This window comes from Solea senegalensis, linkage group LG3 (assembly GCF_019176455.1).
Source record: "Solea senegalensis isolate Sse05_10M linkage group LG3, IFAPA_SoseM_1, whole genome shotgun sequence".
Taxonomy (NCBI): Eukaryota; Metazoa; Chordata; class Actinopteri; order Pleuronectiformes; family Soleidae; genus Solea; species Solea senegalensis.
This window is the reverse complement of record NC_058023.1, coordinates 19,028,154-19,053,758: the sequence shown is the minus strand read 5'-3', so window position 1 is coordinate 19,053,758 and position 25,605 is coordinate 19,028,154. Positions and strand designations below refer to the sequence as shown.

Here is a 25,605-nt window from a genome sequence, read left to right as displayed (position 1 = left end):
AATTCGGGGCCAGGACAGATAGTTGGCTTGAACAGTCATTGGCCATAAACCTAGTGTATATATACAGTAAATACAGGCGTGTACTGTATATGCATGGCTGTCTGTTGCTGTTGCTGCGGTGGTGCGCTGACGTCAGTATCATCATGTGACAGTGAGCGTGGAGAGCCAGAGCTGCACAGATGGTGTCAGTGCAGGGCTCCTCCAGTGTCACAGGCCTCCCATCGCCCCGCACTCACTGACACGGAGCAAAAGATCAAAAGCTGCACATGCTAGAGACGGCAACAGTCATGACAGGTTCACCTTAAAGGTCCAGTGCCTATCATTTAACTTCAACCTCTTCAACTTTATAATGATTATCCTGAGGGAATTTGATCTGCAGCAGGTGTCAAGACACATTAAAAACATTCAAAGAAAACAACAAGGTAGTTCTACCACACTGAACCAGAAACTGAAAGGCATTAGGACGCAGCATAGTCATAGATATAGCACTTCCCTGGTTAGATAAACATACAAAATATTCCACAGTACAGTTTTGCCACACACCTTTTTCACACTCACATTCATACATATACATGCAGCACATATAAGTGGATGTCACGTTGCCTCCAGGAGAAAGAAAGCAAGAGCCTTGCCCAGGGACACATCAACATGAAGGCTAGAGAAGCCACGGATCGAACTCCCGACCTTTCAGTTGGAGGATACTGCGAAACTAAAAAGTGAAGATGGGTTAAGAAAATGAATAAGAGAATCAATAAATAATACATTTGAAATCTTAAATCCTAAAAGCAAGTTATCCTTTTATACTTGTACGTAAGTATTCACGGAGCTTACAATGCAAACAAAGCATAATGGCTCCTCCTATAAAGAACTTATTTTCGTAGAAGTTAGAAAGGGTCCGACTTCCTATTTTTGCACTTCCTGTATTCATTTTGTTCACATAGATTGAGTTTGCGTTCTCAAAAATGTCATGGAAACACTCAAAAAGGAGGAAAAAGAGGGAAAAGTTCTTATGGTGCTTCACATCCACATTCCTGTCGTATTTTCCCATTCCATTAAAGCCCTTTGCTTAAACCAGAGATGTCAAACTTGCGGCCCACGGAACACATGTGGCCTCCTGATTTTCTTCCGGTGCCCAACCTATTTCTGTAATTTTTTCTGTAAAGTAATAGATTAATTTTGCATTATGAATACATTTATATTGTGAACTATATATTCTTTCATGTCAACACATTATTTTGAAATTCTGTGAAACATTTAACCCCAACTGAATAATTGCTTTTTTCCAAAAAGGTTTCCTTTTTTTCCACTTGACTGGCCCCCACCTGACCTGACGCTCCGTAACCCTAAGGTCATTTGAGTTTGAGACTCCTGGATTAAACCAACTGTTATAGCAGCCACTGACTACGTTACCTGTCCAAGTAACCAAACTGGAAGTCTTGCACAAAAAAAATGGCACTTAGACTTTTAGGGTCTTATTTCTGCTGAGAATAAGGTCTATAAATCTTGTGCATAAACAGCAAATAATTACGGTTCATACCTTTTGGTGATTGTGATTGTGTGAATATAGTAGCAGTGCAGGGGCGGGCAGGGACAAGACGAATTTATCCCATTAAACTGCCGAACATATTTTGAGCAGTAGAATTGACTTTTGTGGACGCTTCTTTGTGATTTCTTTTTTGGATTTACAGCAAAAATGAGCTGTGCTCTGCCATTTCCAAACCACTGAAGATAATATTGACCACTGGGTATCTATCCTTTTTATCCACATAGAATAGCTAATTATGACAAAACACCACGCCAGCTCTCATGGTGCATTCCATAATATGTAGTCCAAACTTGGAATTTCTGAAGAAATTGGATTTCCAATTTAGAAACCTCACCAAAGCCAACATGGGACCATACAAACACTGTTACTTTGACCATTAATGGCACTTCTTGTATTTGTTTAACATGCATTGTTATCGACTGGTATTAATAACAGTGACTAGCCCGAGATTGCATTTAAGACGAGACGAGAGGAGATAAGTTGTTAAAATAAGATAAATCCTTAATTAGTCCCATAATGGGGAAAAATACTTTCAACTGGATCCCAGTGAACTCGAGGAAGACGTCACTCCCAGCTCCAACTTCCGACTCGGAACACAAACGTTTGTCACCCTGAATTGCAATGAGGAAAAGAGGAAATGGAGAACATGTGCTGAGCAGGAGCTCAATGATACAAGATATGAAGATGGGGCTCAGATTAAGATTTCTCAGCATTCCAAAAGCCAATTATACGCAGTACTATGAGTGAGTGTGTAAGAGACCCTCTCCACTGCTCCACTAACCTCCTCCAGTACGCTGCTTAAGTGACTGCTAATGGAAAGGGAGTCATGGTTTGAGGCAGAGCTTGGCAGAGAGTGAATAACATAATTGCCTGTGAGTACTAGGGTGCTACAGACAAGAGAAGGTTATATTTACGTGCTGGGTTGCGCGTGCGAGCAGACACACCACAGCATTTAAATATGCCACTGCAGCCCTGCAGATCTCACACATCACCTAATTATTATTTCTTTTATGCTTCCATAAACACCTGCTACATAAATAGTGAGGGAAAATTGTCACTTATTAGCATTTTACCTGAGCCATTTATTTCTTCATTCACAGGAGCAGTTGTTTTTCAAATGGCTGAGTGGTCAATGATTTTTACTTACTTGTTTAAAAGAGGTTTAGGACTAAAATAGGCATCTGAACATATTGGTATCAGACCAGTAGCAATCCAATATTGGTATCTGATTGACAAACACTCAAGATTGTTATAAAAAATGCATTCATGTAAAAATTGTCAAAATTCTAAATTGTTTAAAAACTTCCAATTAATAACGTTGCTTCAGTTTTTGTAGACAGTAGACAGTTTCATTTCAAAACACCCGAGCCCTTACAGTGTAGAAGAAAACCAAGGCTTTAGTTTTAAGATTACAATTGAGCCAAGCTATGTCGTACCCTCACATAACTTCATCAGGTTATACAAAGGTTACTTGTGCAAGTTTAGCTTAAATAAATGTAAAAATATGCTGAGATTTGCTTGTGTTTACATTGCCCTTTTCCTAAAAAATGTAGACATGTAGCTGTTCTAGCTGAACAACGGCCAAGAGACCAAGCACTCCAGCTTTGTTTCCACCCATAACCATCTTGTGTATTGGATACAAAGAATAATGTGTTCGCTGTAAACCACCTTCGCCCCGAGCCCTTCCAAGCCGATCTAGAGCCGGTCCCGGCGCACCACCGGCGGAGGAAATTTCATGTCAACAACTAATAAGCGTTTTAGTCCAAAAGACTAAAACTAAGACTAAATCTAGAATGGCTTCCAAAAACAACACTGCACAGTTCACTATCCAGAGAAACATCCAGACCAGTGGAGTAAACTGCTGAACAGTCCAGACCAGGAGCTGAATACCAGAAAATGGAAGAGAGGTGATGCTTGTCCATGAAAATAAACCTCTTTACCACGACAGCACAGTTTCTCTTACTGCAAATTGTATTGGTCTTTGTATATTTGACTACTTATTAAACTATTCAATTTAATCAACACATTTAATTAAGATTTTCTGCAAAATGCAATAGCTTACAACATTTATCTTATTTGCTCTGTTTACATAGCAATGCTGACACCTATTGGTGATTTACTGGTACTACTGCCTTAACAATGACACTCGCAATGACAATTTAATAGCATTTAATAGAGCCTTGTAGTAACGTATAATATGGTAATAAAAATAAAAAAATAGTCTGATAGACTGTTTATTATACGACATATTACTTATTTTGGCATACAAAGAACCAACCAAAGACTACGCTATGTAAAATGTGAATTAACTTTTATTACTAACTTTGGTAAGTTTCAGATTTCAATTCATAAATAACATCGATGGAGGGGGGCCCAAAAAATACAGTCTGCCTAGTATAGTCCATTTATTTAATCCGGCTCTGGATGCAACTCTCCATATATATATATATATATGTACATATATAGATATATATGTATATATATACAGTATCTATATATATATCTATATATATATAGATATATATATATATATATACATATATGTACTTATATACTGATATATTAATAGATTGCATTGATTTAAAAACACTTACTGAAGTAGTGGCAGCAACAAGCATTTAGTCATTTAGTCAGTCGAAGTGATGAAATTAAAAAGCTTTCCTGAGTCATTCTTGAAGCCACTCCTTTAACGTCAACACTCTGCGGACCCTGCGTTTCTTTCACTTGCTCTCATGCTCTGTAGTTGTTAATTACAAAGTTTCCAAGCACTTGTATGTCACTTGTAAGTATGTCACATTCAAATATCATGTGTGCATGAAGGAGAGATGATCAATATCAATATGTGTATTTGGGGGGAATGGGTGGATGAATGGGATATTTTAATGTCATTTTGTTTCAGAAACGTGAGCTCACACATATCTGTGGTAGCTCTGAATGTAATCTTTCCAAAGTCAATCTGTTTACCTCCAAATCAAACCCAGTTGAGCATCTGGGTGAAAGCGATATCTGAGGTTTTTTGGAAAGAACTCGAGGCACACAGTGACTTTGCTTTTCTCCGCTCCTCTTCCTGCCATCTGCCTGTTCAATCCTTCCTCCTTCTCATCCTTTCTCATTTCCAGGCTTCATAAAATGCTTCACAGTGCTCCATTACACATTTACCTTGTGAAATGTATTATTTCAAATAAAGGCAGCATCTGCAGGTGAAAATACCTACATATCATTCAGTGGCCAAGGCTCCTCCCTAATAACTCCCTAAGTTACCCTGAGGATTTGTCTTTAGCAGCTCTACAAGACCAAAGTATAATCATAATACTCTGCAGTACTGGAGAGGAGTTTGTATGTTATTATTAACAAAGTCACACAGGGAATAATTATGTCAGCTGTATCTGTCAAATGTCTCTTTTACTATACTTTAATGAGATATGTAAAACAAAACTTGAATGAGTAATAAAAGGTTATAAAGGTTTGTGGTTATGACAAGGGGCCATTGTCAACATAGTCTACCATTTGGATGCCCTTGGTATAGAAGCTCTCATCCCGATTGTCCTCAACAGCAGATGTTTCCACTGCATGGACGGTCTCTGTCTCTGGTGGACCCAAGGACATGTTCAAGTAAACCAGCTGGATCTGCTGGCTTTGTGCCATGATCTCCTTGCTTAATGCTTGTTGCCACTGAAAAGAAATTGTTGAGCTAATGTAGCTAAACAATGTCCAAGAGACCGAGTACTTAGGCTTTGTTTCCCCCAAATAACATCTAGTGTCATTGGTATCGGAGTATATGGGATATACAGAGAATGATCAGACACACACACACACACACACACAAAAGTTACTATTTAGGGTCCAACCTTAAATACATCACACAAAAACTACAATACAATATTTCATCACTATCCAGCTTAACATGATCAAGTGAAGTTAATTCACTTACTAAGACTGGATGGGTCACGAGAATTTTTTTTTGGGTCCCCAATTAAATTTGCAAAATTTTCCCAAGCTTTTAGTTAAGAATTATATAGTGTATAATTAAGGAAGGTCTAAGAGACACAGATAACACATTGAATGACATTCTCTGGTGTGTGGAACAATCAGTTTTGCTTTTTTTTTTTTTTTCAAACATTACATTTTTTATCTCACCATTCATTTGATTAGTCACAGCCTATTATTGTGATTGACTTGATTACATTTGAATCGGTTGACAGCACTCAAACAAAACCGGAAAATATCGTACCATCAAAATGTATCATTGTTGATACATTGCATCCCTACGTTGCAGCAACAATCACCGCTTTTACCATGAGCAGCAGTGTTGAGGCGGCGTGCCAGTCAACCTGCGCTGAGATGAACTGTGGAACTACTGTAGGTGGCAGATTAAACAGCCATTTAGCAGAGACACGTGATGACTTCCAACAATCTTCTGACAGTAAGCAGCAGGGGTCATTTAAGATACATCACATGCCAGGAGGCATTAGATGCTGGCACACAGTGGTGTGCAGCTGCTCGGATGAAAACACACACACACGTAAGAGTGTGCAGGAGCTGAACATGAGAGAGACACACACTGTTGTCCTAACAGCAGGCGTAGTACAGAGAGAGGCAGCACTGAACTCCAGCTTTTAAAATGGCTCCTCAGCCTGAGGAAGCAGATGCTTGTGAGCCTTTACACTGAGTACATCTGATTTCCACTCAATTCATGTTAACTGTCACACAACAGTGTTCAAGGAACAGGTGGCAAAGCTTCACACCCACAAGTGACGAGATATGATCAAATTAGAGCTGGGCAGTGCATCAATATTATATCTATAACGTGACATGAGATAAGATACATATGGCATCTGTTTTAAAGGCTGTTGTAGAATGGATATTTAGGCATTTGGTCAAATATTATGACATTAATTAAAAATTAATACATTAATAAAGGTTCATACAACTCTGTGAATTTCTTCGATACAATTCATGCTATTCTCAGTGTAGTTAAATAAACTTAATTAGCATCTTTCAATGTGAATTTAATGGAATAAATTAAGGTACATATCAGATACAGTTTTGAAGTGAGAGAGCCTATACCGGCGAGAAAAAAAACATTGACATGGGGGTATATTGGCAGCAGTGCAAAGTCCAGGCATGGCACAGGACTTTGTTTTTTAACTTCTCAAATGATTTGTTTTGATCACAAAGCAAAAATATTCTGTTTAAATTATTTCTTCGTTATATGGAGCAAAGAAACATTTAAGAAGACACTCAAGCGGGTTGATAGATTATCAAAACAGTTGACAATTAATTTAGTAATCGATTACTTATCAAGTAATCGAGTAATTGTTTCAGCCCTGCATAGAAACAATGTGAAAACAAAAGATAAAACCAGAATAGAACAAAAACAGAAGTGGAAAAAAAATAAGTTCAATAAAAAATAAATATAGGACTGTTACAGCAGAATTTCAGTATATAAACAGAAGTTTAGAGTATTTGCAATGTACTCACACGTTTCTGCGAGAAGCACAAAATGAGTTTCTACACTTTCTTGGAATAAGTCATGAAATAATCCTAATGTGCCTTCAGCAATTAAGGAAATTTGTTTTGTGAGGCACAATATTGAACTTTTTGCCAATATCTGATATGCCGAAATATCAGGAGTGCTTGGACTGATAACCAATAAGAAAACCAAGTTTTTCCCTGCGCCCAACTGCAACAGTCATCTAGCCTCATCTGTAGTGAATTTAACATAATATTGTTTACACTCGTGTCACAGCAGATTTAGATTTTCTTTATTAAGCAAAATAAATAAACATAAAAGCAAGAAGTCAAGTTGGTAGCAGCCTATTGAGACCACTGTTAGTCAATAGTCATATCAGGGGATCTTGGCGTGTTTGTCCATATCTCATTTTGGTGAGATTTTGGTCCAACACAGTGAGCTGCAGCAAAAGTTACCAAACATTCACATCCATATCCATACCAGTGAAGAAAAACAAGGGTCTGCAAGACAGATGTGCCAGAAACAAAACAGAAAGCTTCAGTTAACTAAAGCTCTCTCTTTCCCGCTCCCTCTCTCATACATTGTGGAGGTGACATGTATGTTATTACAGCTCATTATTGTCACCTTGTAATAATTATCCACTGCTGAGTCTGCTGCTGCTTGTAACAGACACTTGTTGACTTTCAGTCTCTGGTTGTTGCTGTGAAAACACGTGTAAAACTACCACATAGGTTTAATTTTATGTTTCAGATAATTTGGGAAGCAATGCATTAACAATGTTTGGAATTGGGATTGCAGTTAGAGGTCGGCCGATTTTCTTTTAGCCCATATATTTAGCGAATTTACTATCCATGAGATAACAAATAATACAAATAAAACCAAAAATAGTTCAACTTCCATCAACAGTCATTGGAGTGCAGTGTATATGTCTGCACTGCAGTGTAAATATGTACAGTATCTTCAATAAAAATGATGTATAAACTAAATATTTCATACATCAAACAGGTCGTCAAAATTCAAAGTGTGATTAAGGACTCTGAAGCAGCAGTGTGCGCCCTGCCATAAATGACTATTAGAAGAAGAAGATTAAATAAATAAATAATTAAGTGTTCCAACATTTATCAAGTACAAGTCAACAACAAAAACGTGTAGTTTGTAATAAGTGGATGATTAATAAATATATAATAAATAAATTAAGTAACCCAAATGATTGTCTACCTCTAATTGCGATAAACGTTGTGCTATATTTTACACGAGTTATCCCGTTACTCACCTCCATACCTGCAAAATCTACTGTATGTACATAAATCATGCGTTCTAAATGGTGCAAATTAGTGGATGAACATCATGTTCTGCGGAGCCTCACCATCAACTACTTTGGATGAAAATGTGAGGTAAAATGTCTGCCTGCCAGAGGTTGAGTGTTGCAGTGAGGAGAGAGAAATGTCCTCAGGCACAGGACTTTTAACCTCTTCCTTCTTTGTACCAGCAAAACCCTTGTGGTTTTTATTGAAGAGTAAACACACTCAGGCGTGAATATGCTCTTCCTTCTGCAAACCCAGAGAGGAGGAGGAGGCTGCAGCGCTCCGGTGACTCCCCAGGAGCCTGAATCCAGCAGAGGATTACTAATAAGATTGGTTGTGCCAGGTCAGTTTCAGTGAACCACAGAAGAAGACTCAGACAGAGGTCCGCTAACTTTCTCTTAAGTCCGCAAAGCTAAATCAACAAATGACATAGATGTTTTTACTGTATTTAAAGTGTGAGTCTAATCTGCTAAAGTGAATTCTGAAATAAACACCTAATAATCCAACAGTTGTGTAGTTGTAAGAATCATGTTCATCCTTTTGACTGACCTTCAAGGTAAGTTAAGGTAAAGAAATGACCAATCCTGCCAAATAATGTTCTTTCTTTGACGGTGCGTTCACATCAGGCTTGTGTGGTGCATTTAAATTGAACCCTGGTGCATTTATCCCTTCAGTATGGTTTGTTTGGGTCGGTATGTGAGTATTATCTACCCAAAATGACGCAAAGCTGTCGACCCAACTTCGCTTCTTGCTCAAAGGCATTAGAAAGAGGATGAGGGCAACACCTGCGCCAAAGGACCTTCCTGCCCATGGGTGACTGGCACAGTGGTTAAGCAGCCACACAATCCAATGCTTGGTTTCCCAATGCTCTTCAGCAGGAGGAACAAGTGTCTTTATTAAGTACTTACTTAAGTACTCGTTGACTTTAATGAAACTTACTCTACAAAGGAAAAGAAACGTTGTCCAGATCTGCACTTCCTGTCTGACTGTGCACAACGCTTGGTACAGTCAAGAGCTATGATCTCCTGGGAGGATACTGTTACTAAGTCCAGTCGATTTCAGACTGGCAGAGCTTGCATTACCATATGACGTCATCATCATTATCATCATCATCATCATCATCCAGTAAGACCCATGACAGTTCTGAGAGGGGTTGAATTAACACTATTTACACTTCCATAGAAAATAGACGTAGAACTTGGATAAGGTACCTTATAGAGAGCACTGAATTTGTTTTTGTTGTTGTTTCTCTCTGAACCACCGCGATTTACAGTAGATCTGTGTGAGAGCAAATAAGTACAAAGACGTAACTTATTTACAAGGGACGGGATCAATAGTGTGTTATTTTATTGTTGGTTGTAAAACGCCAAGCCAAAATGTATTCATCATCAACAAGTGTTCATACTGCAAGACAAATCAATTGCTATTGTTGATACATTTGAAAAAAAACAAAAAAAATCTGCTGCCAACTTATTCCAAATGACAAAGATAGTTACTGGAACAGACCTGTACCATACAGTATTTGTTGCTGCAATGCTACACTAATCATACCACAAAGCCTAACAAAGGATATGTTTGTAGCCAAAAACATCAATTAATGGCTAAAGGTTAGTTAACAAAAACCAGCTAAATAAAAAAAAATGATTTATTTACTTGAACTGTATATTGAATTACTTTTATGAACTAACTTACTTATCAATTTCATTATATCTGTTACTAAATACTTTTTTTTTTTACCCCCTGTTTTTAGTATATTAATATTTTAGTCTCCAGTTTATTGAGTGTTCCATGATTCCATGAAGGTTTTTATGCTGAGGTCAGACTACACATCATTAGTACGATTATAGCACAATCCATCAGATGTAGGGACTCATTGGTCCCCCCCCCAAATAAATGATACCAAGTGTGTCATCGTGAATAATAATCCAGGCCACAATTGGGACACATCACGAACCTCCCGACTGATAGTCTGGCCCATTATTTTTCTGCCATATATGATGTGTTTCGTTATGTCAGTTGTGTTGACCAATGTGAGTACAGAGCACTCTGCAAGTGAAAAGTACTGCGCATTTAAAAAACAAATAGTGAAGCTTAACATAAGTGATGAAGTTGGTGTTGACCTTTCTTCATTTACAACACAGCGAGTACTGAATCAATGATGAAATCAACTGAAATGCCATTGTTTGTTTACAATCTTATTTTGAGGTGTCATCTAGCCCAGCCTCGCTTCCTTCCAACTAAGAATGGACGATATTGGACAGTTTGCCGATTTAGCGTAGGTGCTGGAGCCAATAACTGATACCGATACCAATATCTATGATTTCGTATATGCTTTTGTATCCATACTCATGTCACAGCAGATGTAGATGTGAATTTTCTTTATTGTGCAAAATAAATAAACATTAAAAAAATAAAATCATGTGAGGGTGCCAGCATAGAAGTCAAGGAAGTAGTCTCCGATTCTGCCTATTGCTTTAGTCATTAACTGTTTGTCCATATCCGATAATACCATCTGATACCAATGTTGTGCCAATAATAGATTACAGGTATCAGGTAACAACTCATAGTCGATGATATCTGTTGGTCAAGTAACAGCGTGACTGCATATCACTGTACAAGGCACAATATCCTAATCTGATCATGCAAGTGTTTACAGGACATGGCTGTTTGTGTTACTAGAATATTAACTAAGAGGTGATTAATCACGTCCAAGACTGTCATTTTTAAAAAGCATCTGTTAGCTCACTGCTGGTGAAGAGATGATTAATATTAGAACGTCAACAACCAGTAAAAAAAACAAAACAAAAAAAATCACTTCCTTCATAATTTTACCTTGGTGTGGATTCTGTGGTTGCCATGGTCACAAGACGAGGCAACGTGACAAACTATAAAAGTTCAGACCGTTGCCAACTCAGGTGGCAGTGGAAAATAACTATGTAAACGGTACCTTAGCAACCAACGTGCTTTGCTTCGCCTGAAAGAAAATGACGTGGCAAGGGGTGAAGGCCTCCTGTCTGAAAGCAGCTTTGTGCACCTGATGTTACCAACGTGAGGAGTGAAATAAAAGAAGAGCATTTCTCAACACACGTGCTGCATTGATCTTCTATTAAAAAGACCCATGAGTTTAACTTGCTTTCAACCTGTTTTTTTTCCCCAATATGACAAATCAATAAATATCTTCATTTGACTCATACATGTTCACTCTACATACCCAAATATCTAATACCTTTATTAGGTTATTGAGGACAATGCTAATCTGCAGAGTGGTGCTAAACACACGTAAGGCTCTTCACATTACCAGTCACATCAAATAAAGTGATTCATTACAGATCAGAGTTGAGGGTTCATATTCACAAGTGTCTTGCATCTGAACGTGACTGTCCTCTCAAAGGACACACAGAAATAAGTAAGGAGAGATGTGCATTTATTGGTTTTCCAATAGAGCTCTGGTAGCTGATGTCATGCAATCCCATCATCACCTGCAACTAAAAACACGCCATTTTGGCAGGAAGCTGCATTATTCAAAGTTATCGCTATTGAAAATAATGTAGGGTTCACAGTGTGTTGAGCTCATGGGAGCAGCAAACGGAATGCATTCAAAGACCCTGACAAATGTCATCACTTCTGCAAACACACGAGGTCTTCTAACTACATGCTTGCTTTTCCAAAACAGCAAATGTCTAGCGAAAATCTAGCGACTTCATCCAGTGTTATTGGGGACTTTTGGAGAGTCTGACGTGATTGTTTTACTTCTCAACAAACAGCGGGTGCTGCCGTGGGCCAGCCCCCTGGTCTTCTCCTCGGGCAGTAGTCACTCCCAGCTGTGCGGCGTCAGAGTAGATGTTCACCCCTCAGCGTCCAGAATGCAAATGAAACCACCACTGGCTCATCCGTAAATGTAAAATAAATGACTGCACTAAAAAACAAAATAACTAATAATAATAAAATAAAAATAAAATAACAATAATAATAATAAGAAGAACAAGAACAAGAAGAAGAAGAATAAATAAAATATCTCTTTTAGGACAGCCAATAGCATCTTTGTTTACTGAGGAGTTGGCAACACTGGCTCACATTAGCTGTAAACCCTGCATTAGATTTACTAGCTTTGTTTTTTCTTCCTTTCAAAAATAAATCCATACAACTGACATGACACTCACATTCTGTTCATAAGATGCAGGTATTTATTTACACTCTTAACGAAATATTTATGTGATGGATTCAAAAATCTTCTGATTTAGATCCAGTGATTTTTAAGTATTTGCCACACACCTACTATCGTATTGGCTCATCTCTATGTTTTTGAAATGGCTCCAGAGGTGGGAGCGAAAAAACACACAAGGGCCAATAATTATTTTTTCCAAAGTTGATTCAAACCACATACAGAGGTGGTTTCGACTGCAATTCTGAGCGATTTTCACAGATTTGTTTCAATCTGAACTTCTCGGTCGCTCAGATAGGATTTCAAAGTGTCTTCCGTCTCCATCTCGGCATCAAAAGCAATATGCTTTCATTTTAGTCTATGTGCTGTGAGTGCTGTGTTTTTGTCGGATGAGGCAACGCAACACTTCAGTTCAGCAGAATTCAGCAAGAGCGGGGCATGAAGTCAAACCCATTAAGTGTTGGCTTTTTTTGTTTCGTTTTTTCAGAATAAAAGCCCCCGTGTTACTATATCGTATTTGCATGCTTGGATTCGGCATCCCTCATAGCGCGTCGTGAATGACAACAACGACATAGATCCAGAGAGACGGAAGTTAATTGGAGGTACACTAAACGATAAACAAAGTGGAATAGTTAGTTTAAAAATCTGATTATAGTTTGCACCATTCCACAGAACCTTTTAGGACAGAAACAGATTTCCATGCAGATCGAATCTGATCACTTGCAATATATAGCGTGAACAGTTGGTCAGGAAAATCAGATTCTCAAAGACAAATCTAAACCCTTGGTCTTTTACAGCTGTCCACCTGTGTCCTTATTGTGATTTGGTGTGTCCTATAATTGAGCCAGGTTTGCTCAGATGTGGCTGCATTCTTCTTTTAAAGTCTCAGTCTTTGAACCAGGGAGTAAATGATCAGCAGGCAGAAATAAAAAGCCAGAGGTTGACCCGGCACAGCAACAAGAACCCAATTAGCATCAGACAAAGACACCATGGAAACGGCAACATCCAGTCCATTACTGCACCCCACTGTGTGGGGACAGGGAAAGAAAAACAGGTTTTACAGCTTCTATTGCAACCAAAGCTGTCACAGAGGGTTAATCCCACAGCTTGTCAGCATGATTACAAGATGACAACTGCATCTGTGCATATCACGCTCCAGTCATCTCTTTGCTGATGTGACATTTTCACTTTGCAGTCTGATCCTCAGCTGTGTCTTGGAGGTGCAGTGTTCCCACTGTGTTTATTTGGGATAAGGTTTTTCAAACTAAAGCTGTGAGGAGAGAGCTGAGCTGCCGGCTGTCACCGAGAGCCGTGCTAAAACTGTGACTGTGGCAGATAAACAAGTCTGAGTATGAGCAGCTCTCTGAACATGTGCACTGATCTTTGCCTGTCATGTCTGCAAGGCTCTGTGGTATAGTCCAACTAAACGTGAGCTAATCTGAGCAGTGGGTTAGTGTTTCTTCAAAACTACAAAAGGCTGTGAGGCTTATTAGACTGCAACAGCCTTCAGTTGCTAGGTGACCGTTATCAAACCCGAGACAAAGGAGGAAGACTGAGAGAAATATAGATACTGTGTTTATTTACAAGAGCTTTTTGCCTTTTTATAAAGTAAAACATTTTATAAAAAGAAATATTAAAGGTGCTATATGTAAGGAATGTATTCTATTCAGTTATCAAATGTCCATGACGTGTCAGCACAGATTAAAAAACATGTTGAAATGAAATTAGTGATGGCATGATACCATTCGAATATCTACCGATAATGATATCAGTCTAATACAGTCATTTTAGATCATTTCAACTGTGAACAACACATTTGTGCCATTTCAAGCTATTTCAAAGACATAATTCTCCAACTGTGTAAACAAACATCCTTCTCCCATAAAGCAGAAACAAACAGCCCACAACATGACTCAGCTAAAATGTTGTTGCTGATTTTTATTTACATTATGACATTCTGTGCACAGTGAAACATGCAGCATGGAGGATTTTTGGATCGTATCAGATTTGTATCAGTCCGATACTGAATATTGTATTGGCTCAGCCATAATTGAAATACTGGCTTCATTAATATTGTGATATATACACTGATATTCACAACATAAATGGGTGTTTCTGTCGGTAGCACCACCCACCCATTAACGCAGCTTATGGAACAGCAACACAAGCAATGCCAGCGGAGCCAGGAGAGAGCAGCTAGAAATACTGAACAATAAAAAGCCTCAGTACTCCTCAAAAATGTATCAACCAGAGGAAAAACAAGGATCTGCAGTTTTAGATCTCTCCTTTAAAGTCACAGATAAAAAGTGTGCCAAAATATAGTAAAACGTGATAAAGCAGTAATGGACAAAATTAGATTCTCACTTTTCAGTCGATCGGAGTCATAGCTACTAAAAACCTTCTTCAATTGCAGAGTCATTTGACCCAGTAAAGATAGATTTATTTATTTACTTATATACAAAGGAATTGCATTTCAATATTCAATGACATATTCTTTGCATAGCTGTGTGTATGTCCTTACATTTTTACACTTTGGTTTGGACAATACAGAGTTTCTGCTCTCAAGATTTTGGAGAACAGTGAAGAAGAACGTGCAGTCTGTGATGAGTTACAGTACTTTGAAGGTATTTATTTGAAAATACTTGGCCAAGGAGAACAGAGGCGACATCAATGCAGGCATGTACACAGCCTGACACTACCTCCAATTCTGAAGATCACTGCTCAAGATGACACACACAATCATCGGTCTCATAACATATTTTATATAGAATCTGGAACATAAACGCTCTGGAATAATCTGCTCCCAGCTCCAACATTATCTGAGTTTTGCTTTGCACAAGGTTGTGATTGGCTTTACCCGGTTGCAACGAGCCAACTGGGGCGAAGAGGAAAGACACAAATCAGCATAAAGGTCTGATTTATTAATTACCTTTTAATGCATGGGCCTCAGGGTTGGGCAAATAGTGCCAGAGTAAAGAACTTTCAGTTAATCCATTGTCCTTGGGAAGCGGTCCATCTTTCTTTGAGTGAACAGATAAGCATCAATTATTCAGTATTCAGCTCAAACAGGCAGCGCATCGGTTCCAGCTCACAGAGCTCATGGGCCACATCGGGGCCCCTCCTAGCAGTTGACAGGAAGTACAGGGAAGATGGGAGGAGCACGGCGTTAGCATGTATGCCATCACATAAATCTATAAATGCATTAAACATAACTGTATATGCACCAGCTAAGTGCACTTTCTGACTGTGGAGTGCAAATATGTGCTGTATAATCCAGCATCTTTCAGTGTTCTGAGATGGACATTAAAGGGCTAGTTCAGGTTCTTTGAAGATTGGTTGAATTAGGTACTGACACGTTATCAATACCGACTCCACTGTGTTTTTGTGGACCTGCCTATAGGAGCTGTACGCTTGCTCTCACTGACAACAGCTTAACAAAAAGCTTCATACTGGACACCTTTTCTTGCCATTCTGACTGGAAACTGGAGTTTTTAACTGCTCACTCTCCCACACCAACGTCCATTGAGAAAAATGCTGATTTACCTCATGGAACACAGAAGCCAATAATCTAATGCTGCTTCCAGTAGTATGTTGAAATATTTGATATTGTGACTTTGGTGTTTGAAGTCCTTCACTTGGATTTATCTAAGTGGCACAAAGTCATCAAATGAGACAGCAGTAGACAAGCAGCTGCAGTTTCCTGAGAGCTAAAAATGCTGATTTTCCCAATGGAATTTGATACGAGACAATTAGTGGTATGTCAGAATGATCCCTAATTGAGCAATAAAACCTTGGCAACCATGAAATCATATATATTTTGTAAATACAACCCACCATGTCTTCCATTTTGCGGTGAGTGTCACACACTTAGACTCTCTTTTTCTCACATTTCCAGTACATACACACGTTTCATCACTTCACACGATGTGATGACTAACCCTTGTGCTGCTTCTTTTTTCAGATGTGCTCCGCTATGCTTGGCCTGGCTGTTGTTGTTGAAAGACAGTGGGTGGGAGTGGGTTAATAATTGTATCCACTCCTGTCAGATATACTCTGTTGTTGAATTAACACCTGTGGAAATCTAAAAACAAGAGCACCGCCATTGTGGAGAGTTAGACATGCAATTTTAGTTTTTGGGTTGTTTTTTTTGTCTCATGCTTCAAAATGCTTCATTCATAAACAAATGCACATCATGCCAACACGTTGCTGCATTGTTTTTCAAAAAAAACCTTCCTAAAATCACGACAGCAAGCTCATCTATTGGTCTTGCTTTTCCATCGATCACTGAACTGCGTCAACCCACAATCCATCACTCTTATCTTTATCATTACATCACCCCCCATGCATCTGGGGGAGAATAAATGAGACCAACAAAGACAAGACACACAGACAGAGAGCAAGGCCTGATGGGATGCTGTGTATAACAAGCAACTGCAAGGCAAGAAGTCCAATCATGCATACTGAGTGTCCTTCATTAACTATCTGACAGGTCTCTCTCTGTCTCTCCTTCCTGTATGCACACACACACACACACACACACACACACACACACTTCTTCCTGCCATTTTTCATGTTTTGTTGATCCTGAACACTCATGATATTAAGATATGTGCAGGCACTAATATATTTCACCAAAATTCAGCACAAAGCTGCATTCTTTCGTTTTATGCATCATTCGTTCCAATTACAAAAAGGAAAGTGAGAAGATAACAAGAGTTGCAACTTCTGCAACAACTGAACAATGCAACATTAATTGTAACTGGTTAGTGAGTCATTGCTTGAATGAATAGTTCTTCTTTACAACTTGGATCTTTCCTTCACAATGTATACCATTATGAGGTTTTAATATCAGTCCAAGAGATGGACACAGGTTAAATGAAACCACAAATGGTATAAAAGTGAACCTGTAGATCTACTGTGATGGATGGAAGCAAGCAACAGTAAATAACTTGTGCTTCTGCTTGGTGAGTGGGGCTTGATACTCCACCTATCGGTGTAGTGGAGTTTGTGCATGCACTGTCCACGTGCACCCAGCTTTGTGGGCGGTTCCACATGCGAGGGATGCACACGCAACCTGCGCGTTGATGTGCACGGTGCGTGTTCTATATACCAATATTTTATACCATCATTTTTCATTAGGTACCATCGAAATATGAACTAGTCTGTAAAGTTTACAGAGCAATGTTTTACTGTTCTGATGGGCATTCAAATGTTATCTGAGGATAAGCTGTGCTCAACACACAGTCATTTCTTCAAACAGTCTGATATGCTTCTAGGCTGTTTATTTTGAAATCGAGTGAATTTTTAAAGTTCAGGTTGGAACTTTCTCCCTAAAGTTAGAACAAATATCAAAACATTTGCTTAAACGCGACACTACACATGTGAAACACATGTGTAGTGTTACATGTGATGTAACCTAGCAACAAATGTTCAACGATTACATTATGTTTAACAGTAGTCTCGTAATTACCCTCTACTCTACTCCGAGGTATTATAGTCAAGAAAAGCAGAACAGGATGATGATTGGCAGGTCAGATTAATGTGACTGGCAGTAGCTACAAAAACACGCCCAGCGGCACACCGTCACTGCCCACACTCGGGCAACCGTTTACCCTGCTCCTCCACCCAGCATCACGTCTGCTGCTGTTTACACATCAGACTATTTACTCAGCAGGGCTTTGGTGCCTATTTGCAGTTGATCCGCTGCATTTCCTGGCTTTCTCCAACCTCACATTACACAGAGTGATTCAGCAGGGCTTTGTGATGAGCTGGGCCAGGCCCTCATGCACCTGTAGCCCTTTTTAAACGAGGAACAGAGAGTGAGAATGCGACATCACGTCTTCCTGTATCACCTCTGACAGCTGAAAGAAAGCAGTTTAAAGAGACATGCACACATGGATTGGTCGTGTTAGTGACACCCCGACACCCTTTTTTTGGTTTGCATCAATGCTTCAAGACTAACAAGCTCGCACGCAAGGGTTTACCAAGCAATAGGGGTTCATGGTTGAGCAGGTTTTTGAAATCAATCAGTTTCACAAACCGGACAGATCTCAATGAAAACAGGCCGTGGTGATGAGCAATGATGTTGCTATGACAACAGGCAGGCTGAGCGTGCAGCCTGGCTTTGGTATCTTCAGGCGTGCGGGCAGGCAGCACCCAGACGGTTTGGGTTTTTAACCTCTTAAGTGGCAGAAAGCAAGCTGCAGTCTTCGATGGGCTCATGGGAGGAAGGGGTGGGGGTGCGTGGGTGAGGGTGAGGTGTGATGGGAGGGGAGGGGAGGGGGCTTTACACAGTCAGGCATCAGTCAGAACCTCTGCCTCAGAGCACAGGTATGGGAAATGGAGAAAAAAGGTGGTGGGTGTTATTTCTTTTTCTCTCTTCTGTTTTTTTTTTTTTGTTACCATCCCAATCCAGCAACGGCCAACTACAGAGACATGAGAGGGACAAACAAACAGATTAACACATAGTAAAACACCTACACACACACACACACACACACACAAATATAAAGGAAAAACAATTAACGAATAATTCTCCCTCCTATATCTGACTCAGACAAATGAACACACTATCAGCAGCTGTAAAAACACACTGCATGCAGATTAAAGAGGCCGCACTGAGAGTGAGAAGAGAACAGGATGGCTACAACAATAGAAACAGCGTGGGGAGCCCAGAAAAACACGCCCGCTACCACTGACTGCTGGCACATGAACACTCGTGAGGCTGACTTGGTTAAAGGGACAGATCAGAATTTGGGGGTTCAGCTTCCTGACAGCCTCAGACAGCTGAGCTTCATATGGAGTTGTGATCTGGTGTCAAGTATTAATCTCTATATGAAGAGTAGTCAAATAATTAAGGTCGCGCACTCTAAAATGGCACCAGGTTAAACCCGGAAGTCGGTACACAGAGGAAACAAAACAAATTTCAGACAAGGAGAAAGATTTAATGCTCTGACAGCTTAAAGAATTCAGTATTTTAAAGTCCATAGATGGTAGATAGAGCTAAAATGGGGCTCAACAAACCTAAAATCACCTACTCTAAAGAAAGCGGAAAGGGGGCGAGTCGCCACCTAGTGTAGCAGAGGCGGACACAATTCATTCATGATTCCCTGCAAATGCTTGTACAATGGGACATGGATAACAGTCCAATTTAACCATAGCATGTTTCAGCTATAGCGATAGATGTTCATGATTCACAGCTGTCCAATATTTTCTTCTCATGCCACCTTGACTGATTCATTGTCTCGTCTGCGAAAACAGAGCTGATGAAACTTCCCAAAAACCTTATACCTAATTCATTTATCAAAGGAAATTTAGCATGTCATCAAAATGTGTTTTATTCTATAGGTTTCCCTTTCATATTTTACTACAGTGATTTAAAGCCTTTCTCCAAATGGTGATTGATTGCTTGTCATATGATGGAGGACATACATGATCCATAAAGCCAGTTTATTTACAACTAAAGGTTAACGTCACTGCAGTTAAAGGGCAATTTATGACTAATCCTGTCCGCCCCATGATGCCAGGGTCAGAGGTGAACTGTGAAAGAGGACACAGATTACTGCTCTGTTACCACCTTTTATTACCATGGAGGATAATTCCGTGTTACTAACGCCTTGTCAGGGGATGGATTAGTGCACTTAAGGGCCTTCTCTTAGATACACACACGGCCTTTCTTTTTCCACACACACATATAGAGCCTTACTACATACATGTATTAAACAGGCCGAGGCCACACCGTATGACTCAAGAGCAGTGGGTGTTTGTCATGGAACATCTTTGTTTTTATTTAGGGGGAAAAAAAATAAACATGTTTGATAGATTAGAGCAGCCACACTGCTGAGATACTTGAAAACAAACAAAATAAACAGCAAAAATCATCTTTGACCAATATTTAATGTCTATATCTAACAAATCAATATAGTGAAATACCATAATATTTTGTGTGGCAATATTATATTGCTTTTATCGTTTTTTGTATGTATTTTTCAATTTTTTTAATGTCACAAAAAACAAGAAACCTTTTGTGGATTAGTATTTTTTTCAAAAAATGACATTTCAGTCTACTAGATGGCGCCAATCGCTCACTCTTACTGAAGCTGTTGTGTAAGTATCGCAATTCACGATTTCCCAAATACTCAGTATATCGCAATACTGGGATCATATGATATTGTGGTGTCTCTGGCGACTCCCACACCTACTGTTATTATGTCACGAACACACATTTTAAAAACAAACAATTTGCATTCAATGTGAATGCAATTTGGATGGATGAATGGATGAATGGATGGATGGATGCCTTTTTAGATATTTAGAACCTAAAAATGCTGTCCTCCTCATACTCACTGGAGCTTTGCTGAAGGACAATAAAAGGAGGACAAGGTCACTACCAAGACCACACACACACACACACACACACACATCGATGGGAGACAGACTTTATTTGGCTGACAGAGGAAACGATTAAATATCGATTAAGTAAACTGCTTTGACTGATCACTGACGCCAGTCATCAGCTGCAACGAACAAGCAGCACAAACTCTAAGATAATTAGGATTTTGTTAATTGAGTTTTGTATGCATTAGCAGCTTTTCAACTGGAATGGTTGGCAACTTTCGCTGCTTTAAAAAACATGTGTTTTACAATTAAAGTCCAGTCCTAGTTATGTGTTATTACTTGAACATATTACCTCAAAACCTGATTGATATTTTAAGTAAATTTAGAATTCACTTTATTAAATTAAGTGCTATTTTGATGATTGAGTGTTTTATTTTTCGATTTCAGTTAAATGTTCTAGTTTCTTTGGTTTTTCCATGACTGTAAAATAAATATCTTTGGTTTGTGGTCAGACAGTTTGGGCAAGATTTTATTTTCCATAATTCAAAAGAGGTTTACACACCCAAACCACTTAGTTATTGAATTTGATTTTGTCTCAGCTGTGGATCGAAATAGATCCATGAATACAACTTCCTCGCATGCAAGTCAGCGTAATCACATTCACACAGTCACATGGAGACAATGAAGAGGAAGTGGGGGGGAGAAAATGAGAGAATCCGAGTTTGGCAATAACTTTGATCGCACGTCATCAACTCATTTAGAACTAATGAAGGACAAATGAAGAGAGTTAAGCTGTCTAATTAGAGCAAGAATCATTTTCACCTTCACCGTCGTGTTTGTGAGCTTCACCGAGCACCAGCATGATTCTCAGGGTATATACACTGTCACTGAGTGGTTGTGTGAACTCACTTAACTCAGTGCGTTGCCAGGTAACACAGCTATGGATTGTAAAAAGATTTTAATCCAGGCCAAACTTTTTGCTAATGCCAGCCTGTGTTTGTTTGCTGAAGCCTCGTGTCTAATTATCAGTCTGACCTTCACTCTTGACTGTAATGTGTAGTTGTTTGAATGCTTTGTCAGGGCTTTTAAAATACTGTAAACTACTGTAGGTATTTGTTGAATTGGATGCACTCTAAATGCCTGAGGATAACTGCTGCATTTTGATTATGAAGCTGCATTTATTCAGTCTACAAACAAGAGGTTCACGTCCCCTCAGATGAAATGTGACATTTTAGCAGCAGCGTTTGGCTTTGAATCAGCAGTTTTAGTGACATGATGGATTCGGTAGCCGTTTCATTCATTTCCATTCGCGTGACATGACATCACCAGCATTCATTCAGTCCTGTAAAACACTGGCGATGAGGGAATGATTTGCCAGTCATTACCCAGAAATAACCAGCAGCCTGAGGCAAGTTGAGCAGAGCACTTGTCCTTCACAGGTAGAGGGGATCTAAATTTAAATGGGATTGGGCTCCAGGCTGTGGCAGACTGCAGTTTTAACTCTTCCAAAAAACGTCTAATAAAAACAGATTAACAACAAAATAAGGGGAGATATGTCTTAGAAGTGTAAATGAAAACATGAATGACCTTCAAAAACAATGACAACGGTGTCACATGTTGCTGCAATGCAGATATTGGATATATTCTTTCTATACAATGTTTCTAACAGCAAAAACCTAAAGTCTGGCAAATGTCTTCCACACCTACGCTGCAAAGCTGCTATGAATATCCATCCATGACTCTGTATAGCACATTTAAACACAAACAATTAAAATTAAAAATGGCAAAAGAAAACGTTTACCTTTTATAAACATTCAAATTTTACCACCTCACGCAAACAGGAAAACTTTTATGTGAGATTTCATGATTTTTGGAATGTTCTGTTTTTCCCCCTCACCTCTTCTCGTCGCTAACTTTAATAAAAACACATTTAAAAGCTATACAAATTAAGATTCTGTAAAATCCTTACCACTGCTGTTAGGCAAAAATATTGGTAGTTAGTTCTTCAAGAGAAGCAGTAGTTTCCACAAATGTATAAATGTATTGTATGTATATAGATGTATTCTTAAAGGAAATGTACATGTGTCTTTGACCATGATAGGAGACAAGAAGGTAAACAAAGACAATCAGTAGCTGCTGATATATGCTTGTGTTTTGTTCATTTTGCTGTAGTAAATTTTACAACAGTGACGTTTGAGTCAAAAGATTTCCTTTATTTGCTGAATCTGTTTTCTCCTGTAAGTAAAAACTTTTAAGCAATATTTTAAGAAATGTTTTTGATTTTTTAGTTTGCAAATTGAAAATGGAATCTAGTGTTTGCTTATGACAAGTTGAACATATTTGCACCTGTTTTGAAATCAAAATGTCATTCAAACTAAATGACATTTTTGTAAAGAAGTTATGTGACACCATTGCAGGACCTAAACTTTTTGAGACTTCATCAACTTATCAGTTTAATTCTTCTGATGGGAGAGCTGGGATTAGCTGAGTGTGTTGAGATGGATGTTTTTTGGTGATTTGGTTTGGTGACTGTGCTTGTTTGGTGCGCTCCTGACGCGGCGGTGACAGTGCGCTCTTACCCGCGCCGCCCTGGAGGAGTAGGGATCCTCGAACAGGTTCCAGATCACCGGCTGCCACTTCCTCCACGTGCTGACATTCCCGTCTGCGGCCACGTCCTCGATCCCAAGTCTCTTCCCAATCTCGTCCTCATCGTCCCCGTTGTCCACGTTGAGCTCGAACACGTCCAGAGCCTCCTCCGCGTCCCGGTGCTGCCGGTACGTCATCCAGCAGCACGGCTCCACGTCCGTCTCATCGATCCCCCAGAAGGAGAGCTCCTCCTCGAAGAGCGGTCCGCACACATCCGCGGGGCAGTGCAGTTTCCCGGTGCGGTAGTAGTTGAGCACGTAGGCAAACACGCCTGGGTGGCGGTCGAAGAAGTACTCGTTGGTGCGCGCGTTGTACTCAATGAAGCCGGGGACTTGTTGCAGCTGATCCAGCACCGAGTCGATGTCCGAGTCGGAGGCGAGCAGCGCCAGTCGCGTCCCCGGCAGAGTCTTCAGCGTGCTCTTGTAGGTTTCGTGCCTGGTTCCCCCGACGTTGAGGATTATCCTCTCGTTGTCGTCAAACTTACCCATCGCTCTGTATCAGACATGACTTTGATGGAAAGCGGGGGGGAGAGGACAGTTGGCGAAGTGCAGTCCGGAGGTAGAGGCGAACCTGAGCCGCGCGCGCACACACCCTCAGTCCGAATGAAAACAGTTCTTGGGTTTGGGGCTCAGTGCGCAGCATCAAAGCTTCCACTCACCCGAAGCTTCCGTCGCTTTTGGGGGGGGAAAACATCTCCATCTTTCGTTTCTGGAGAGATGGAGGTCGTCGATTTGTATCCCAGTGTGTGTTTGTGTGAGAGTGAGAGAGAGAGAGAGTTGAACGATCTCAACCGGTGGCTTCAAATAGACTGATCTGCTGATGCTGATGCTGTTGCGCGCCTCCTGCGTCCCTGCCCTCTCCAAGACGCACAGCCGCTCGCAGCGTCAGGAATCTGGAGAGTTCCTCACAATGAATGAATGACGATTCCTTTCCTTTCACCTCCGTCCTCATCACTAACATGAGAAAAGTTTTTTTTTTAACTGTATAGAGGTAGACCAATTAATCAGGCGGGACAATATTTTTTAGTTTTTTTTTGCAGTAAAAACAATATAAAACACACGAACAATGACAATATATATATATATATATATATATATATATATATATATATATATATATATATGTCTAAATAGTGTTGAGCTTAAGTTATTTGTTTTTATTTTGAAGTTTGAAGTTGAAGATTTGCTCATTTAGTACACATTTGCACTGTTCTAAGTTCTAAAAACCAAAATCATTCTGTTATTGGCAAATGAATACTGGGCCACTTTTGTGATTTTACTACCCTCTAAGGCAGACCTGGGCATCTTACGGCCCGCGGGCCACATACGGCCCTTTGGGCATCCCTGTCTGGCCCGCTGTATGTCAGTCATGAAGACAGATGAACAAGTATTTATGGTGCGCATGCAATACAACTGTGTTGCTTTTATTTTGAAGAGCCTGACGTATCTACATCTGTCTGCACAGTGACAGGTGACAGTCAGTTACCCCTGGCCCCCTTAAAATGTCGGCTCACGTTATAAAAAGCAATGTTAAATTCCGAATGGCGCGTTTTCAACAAGACTTGGACTGCTATGGGTGATGTGGTCACTGCCCTACACCACAGTAGTATAGTAGTATTCATTACATAGTGTAGTAATTTGATATTTTTAAAAGAGGTGGTTAGTAATTGTGTTTATTGGGGGTCTGTATGCTGCCAAATTTACACCAAAACAATACAATTTAATGCTTTTTTAGATAAAAGAGATGAAATTAAATTAAAATTAATTAAAATGGGGCCCAGCCTGCAACAATATTTTTTGTTTCTCATGTGGCCCCTTGGGGAAAATAATTGCCCACCCCTGCTCTAAGGTTACAAAAATAAAACAAATAAATAACAATAAATATATAGTGTTACAATTTTATCAATAATCGTCAAGCACCAGTTACTCTGGGGTGGTGGGAGAGGGGCCCCCAAATCAAAATCTCCTTAGGTCCACATAAAGGCTTGGATTCAACCAAATTTCAACTTTGTAAGAACTGTCAAACTGCAATGAAAAATGAATGCAATCCAGAACCGGACCCAATTTTTATGGGGCCCTAAGCAGAGTGTGATTTGGCACATTAAAACTGTTTTTGTGTAACTTTTAAATATAGACAA

General features: G+C 39.6%; 1 protein-coding gene across 7 annotated transcripts in view; it reads right to left on the bottom strand.

Annotated features, from left to right (window-relative positions):
* kcnc2 (potassium voltage-gated channel, Shaw-related subfamily, member 2) overlaps positions 1–24,287 on the bottom strand; it is an 87,261-nt gene extending 62,974 nt beyond the window's left edge. For all 7 annotated transcript variants that reach the window (XM_044021647.1, XM_044021649.1, XM_044021651.1 and 4 more), the window contains exon 1: positions 23,402–24,287. In XM_044021647.1, the coding sequence (XP_043877582.1) occupies positions 23,402–23,956 (555 nt within the window). In that variant the 5' untranslated portion in view covers positions 23,957–24,287. The remainder of the gene's footprint in view (positions 1–23,401) is intronic.
* Between the last annotated feature and the right edge of the window lie 1,318 nt (positions 24,288–25,605).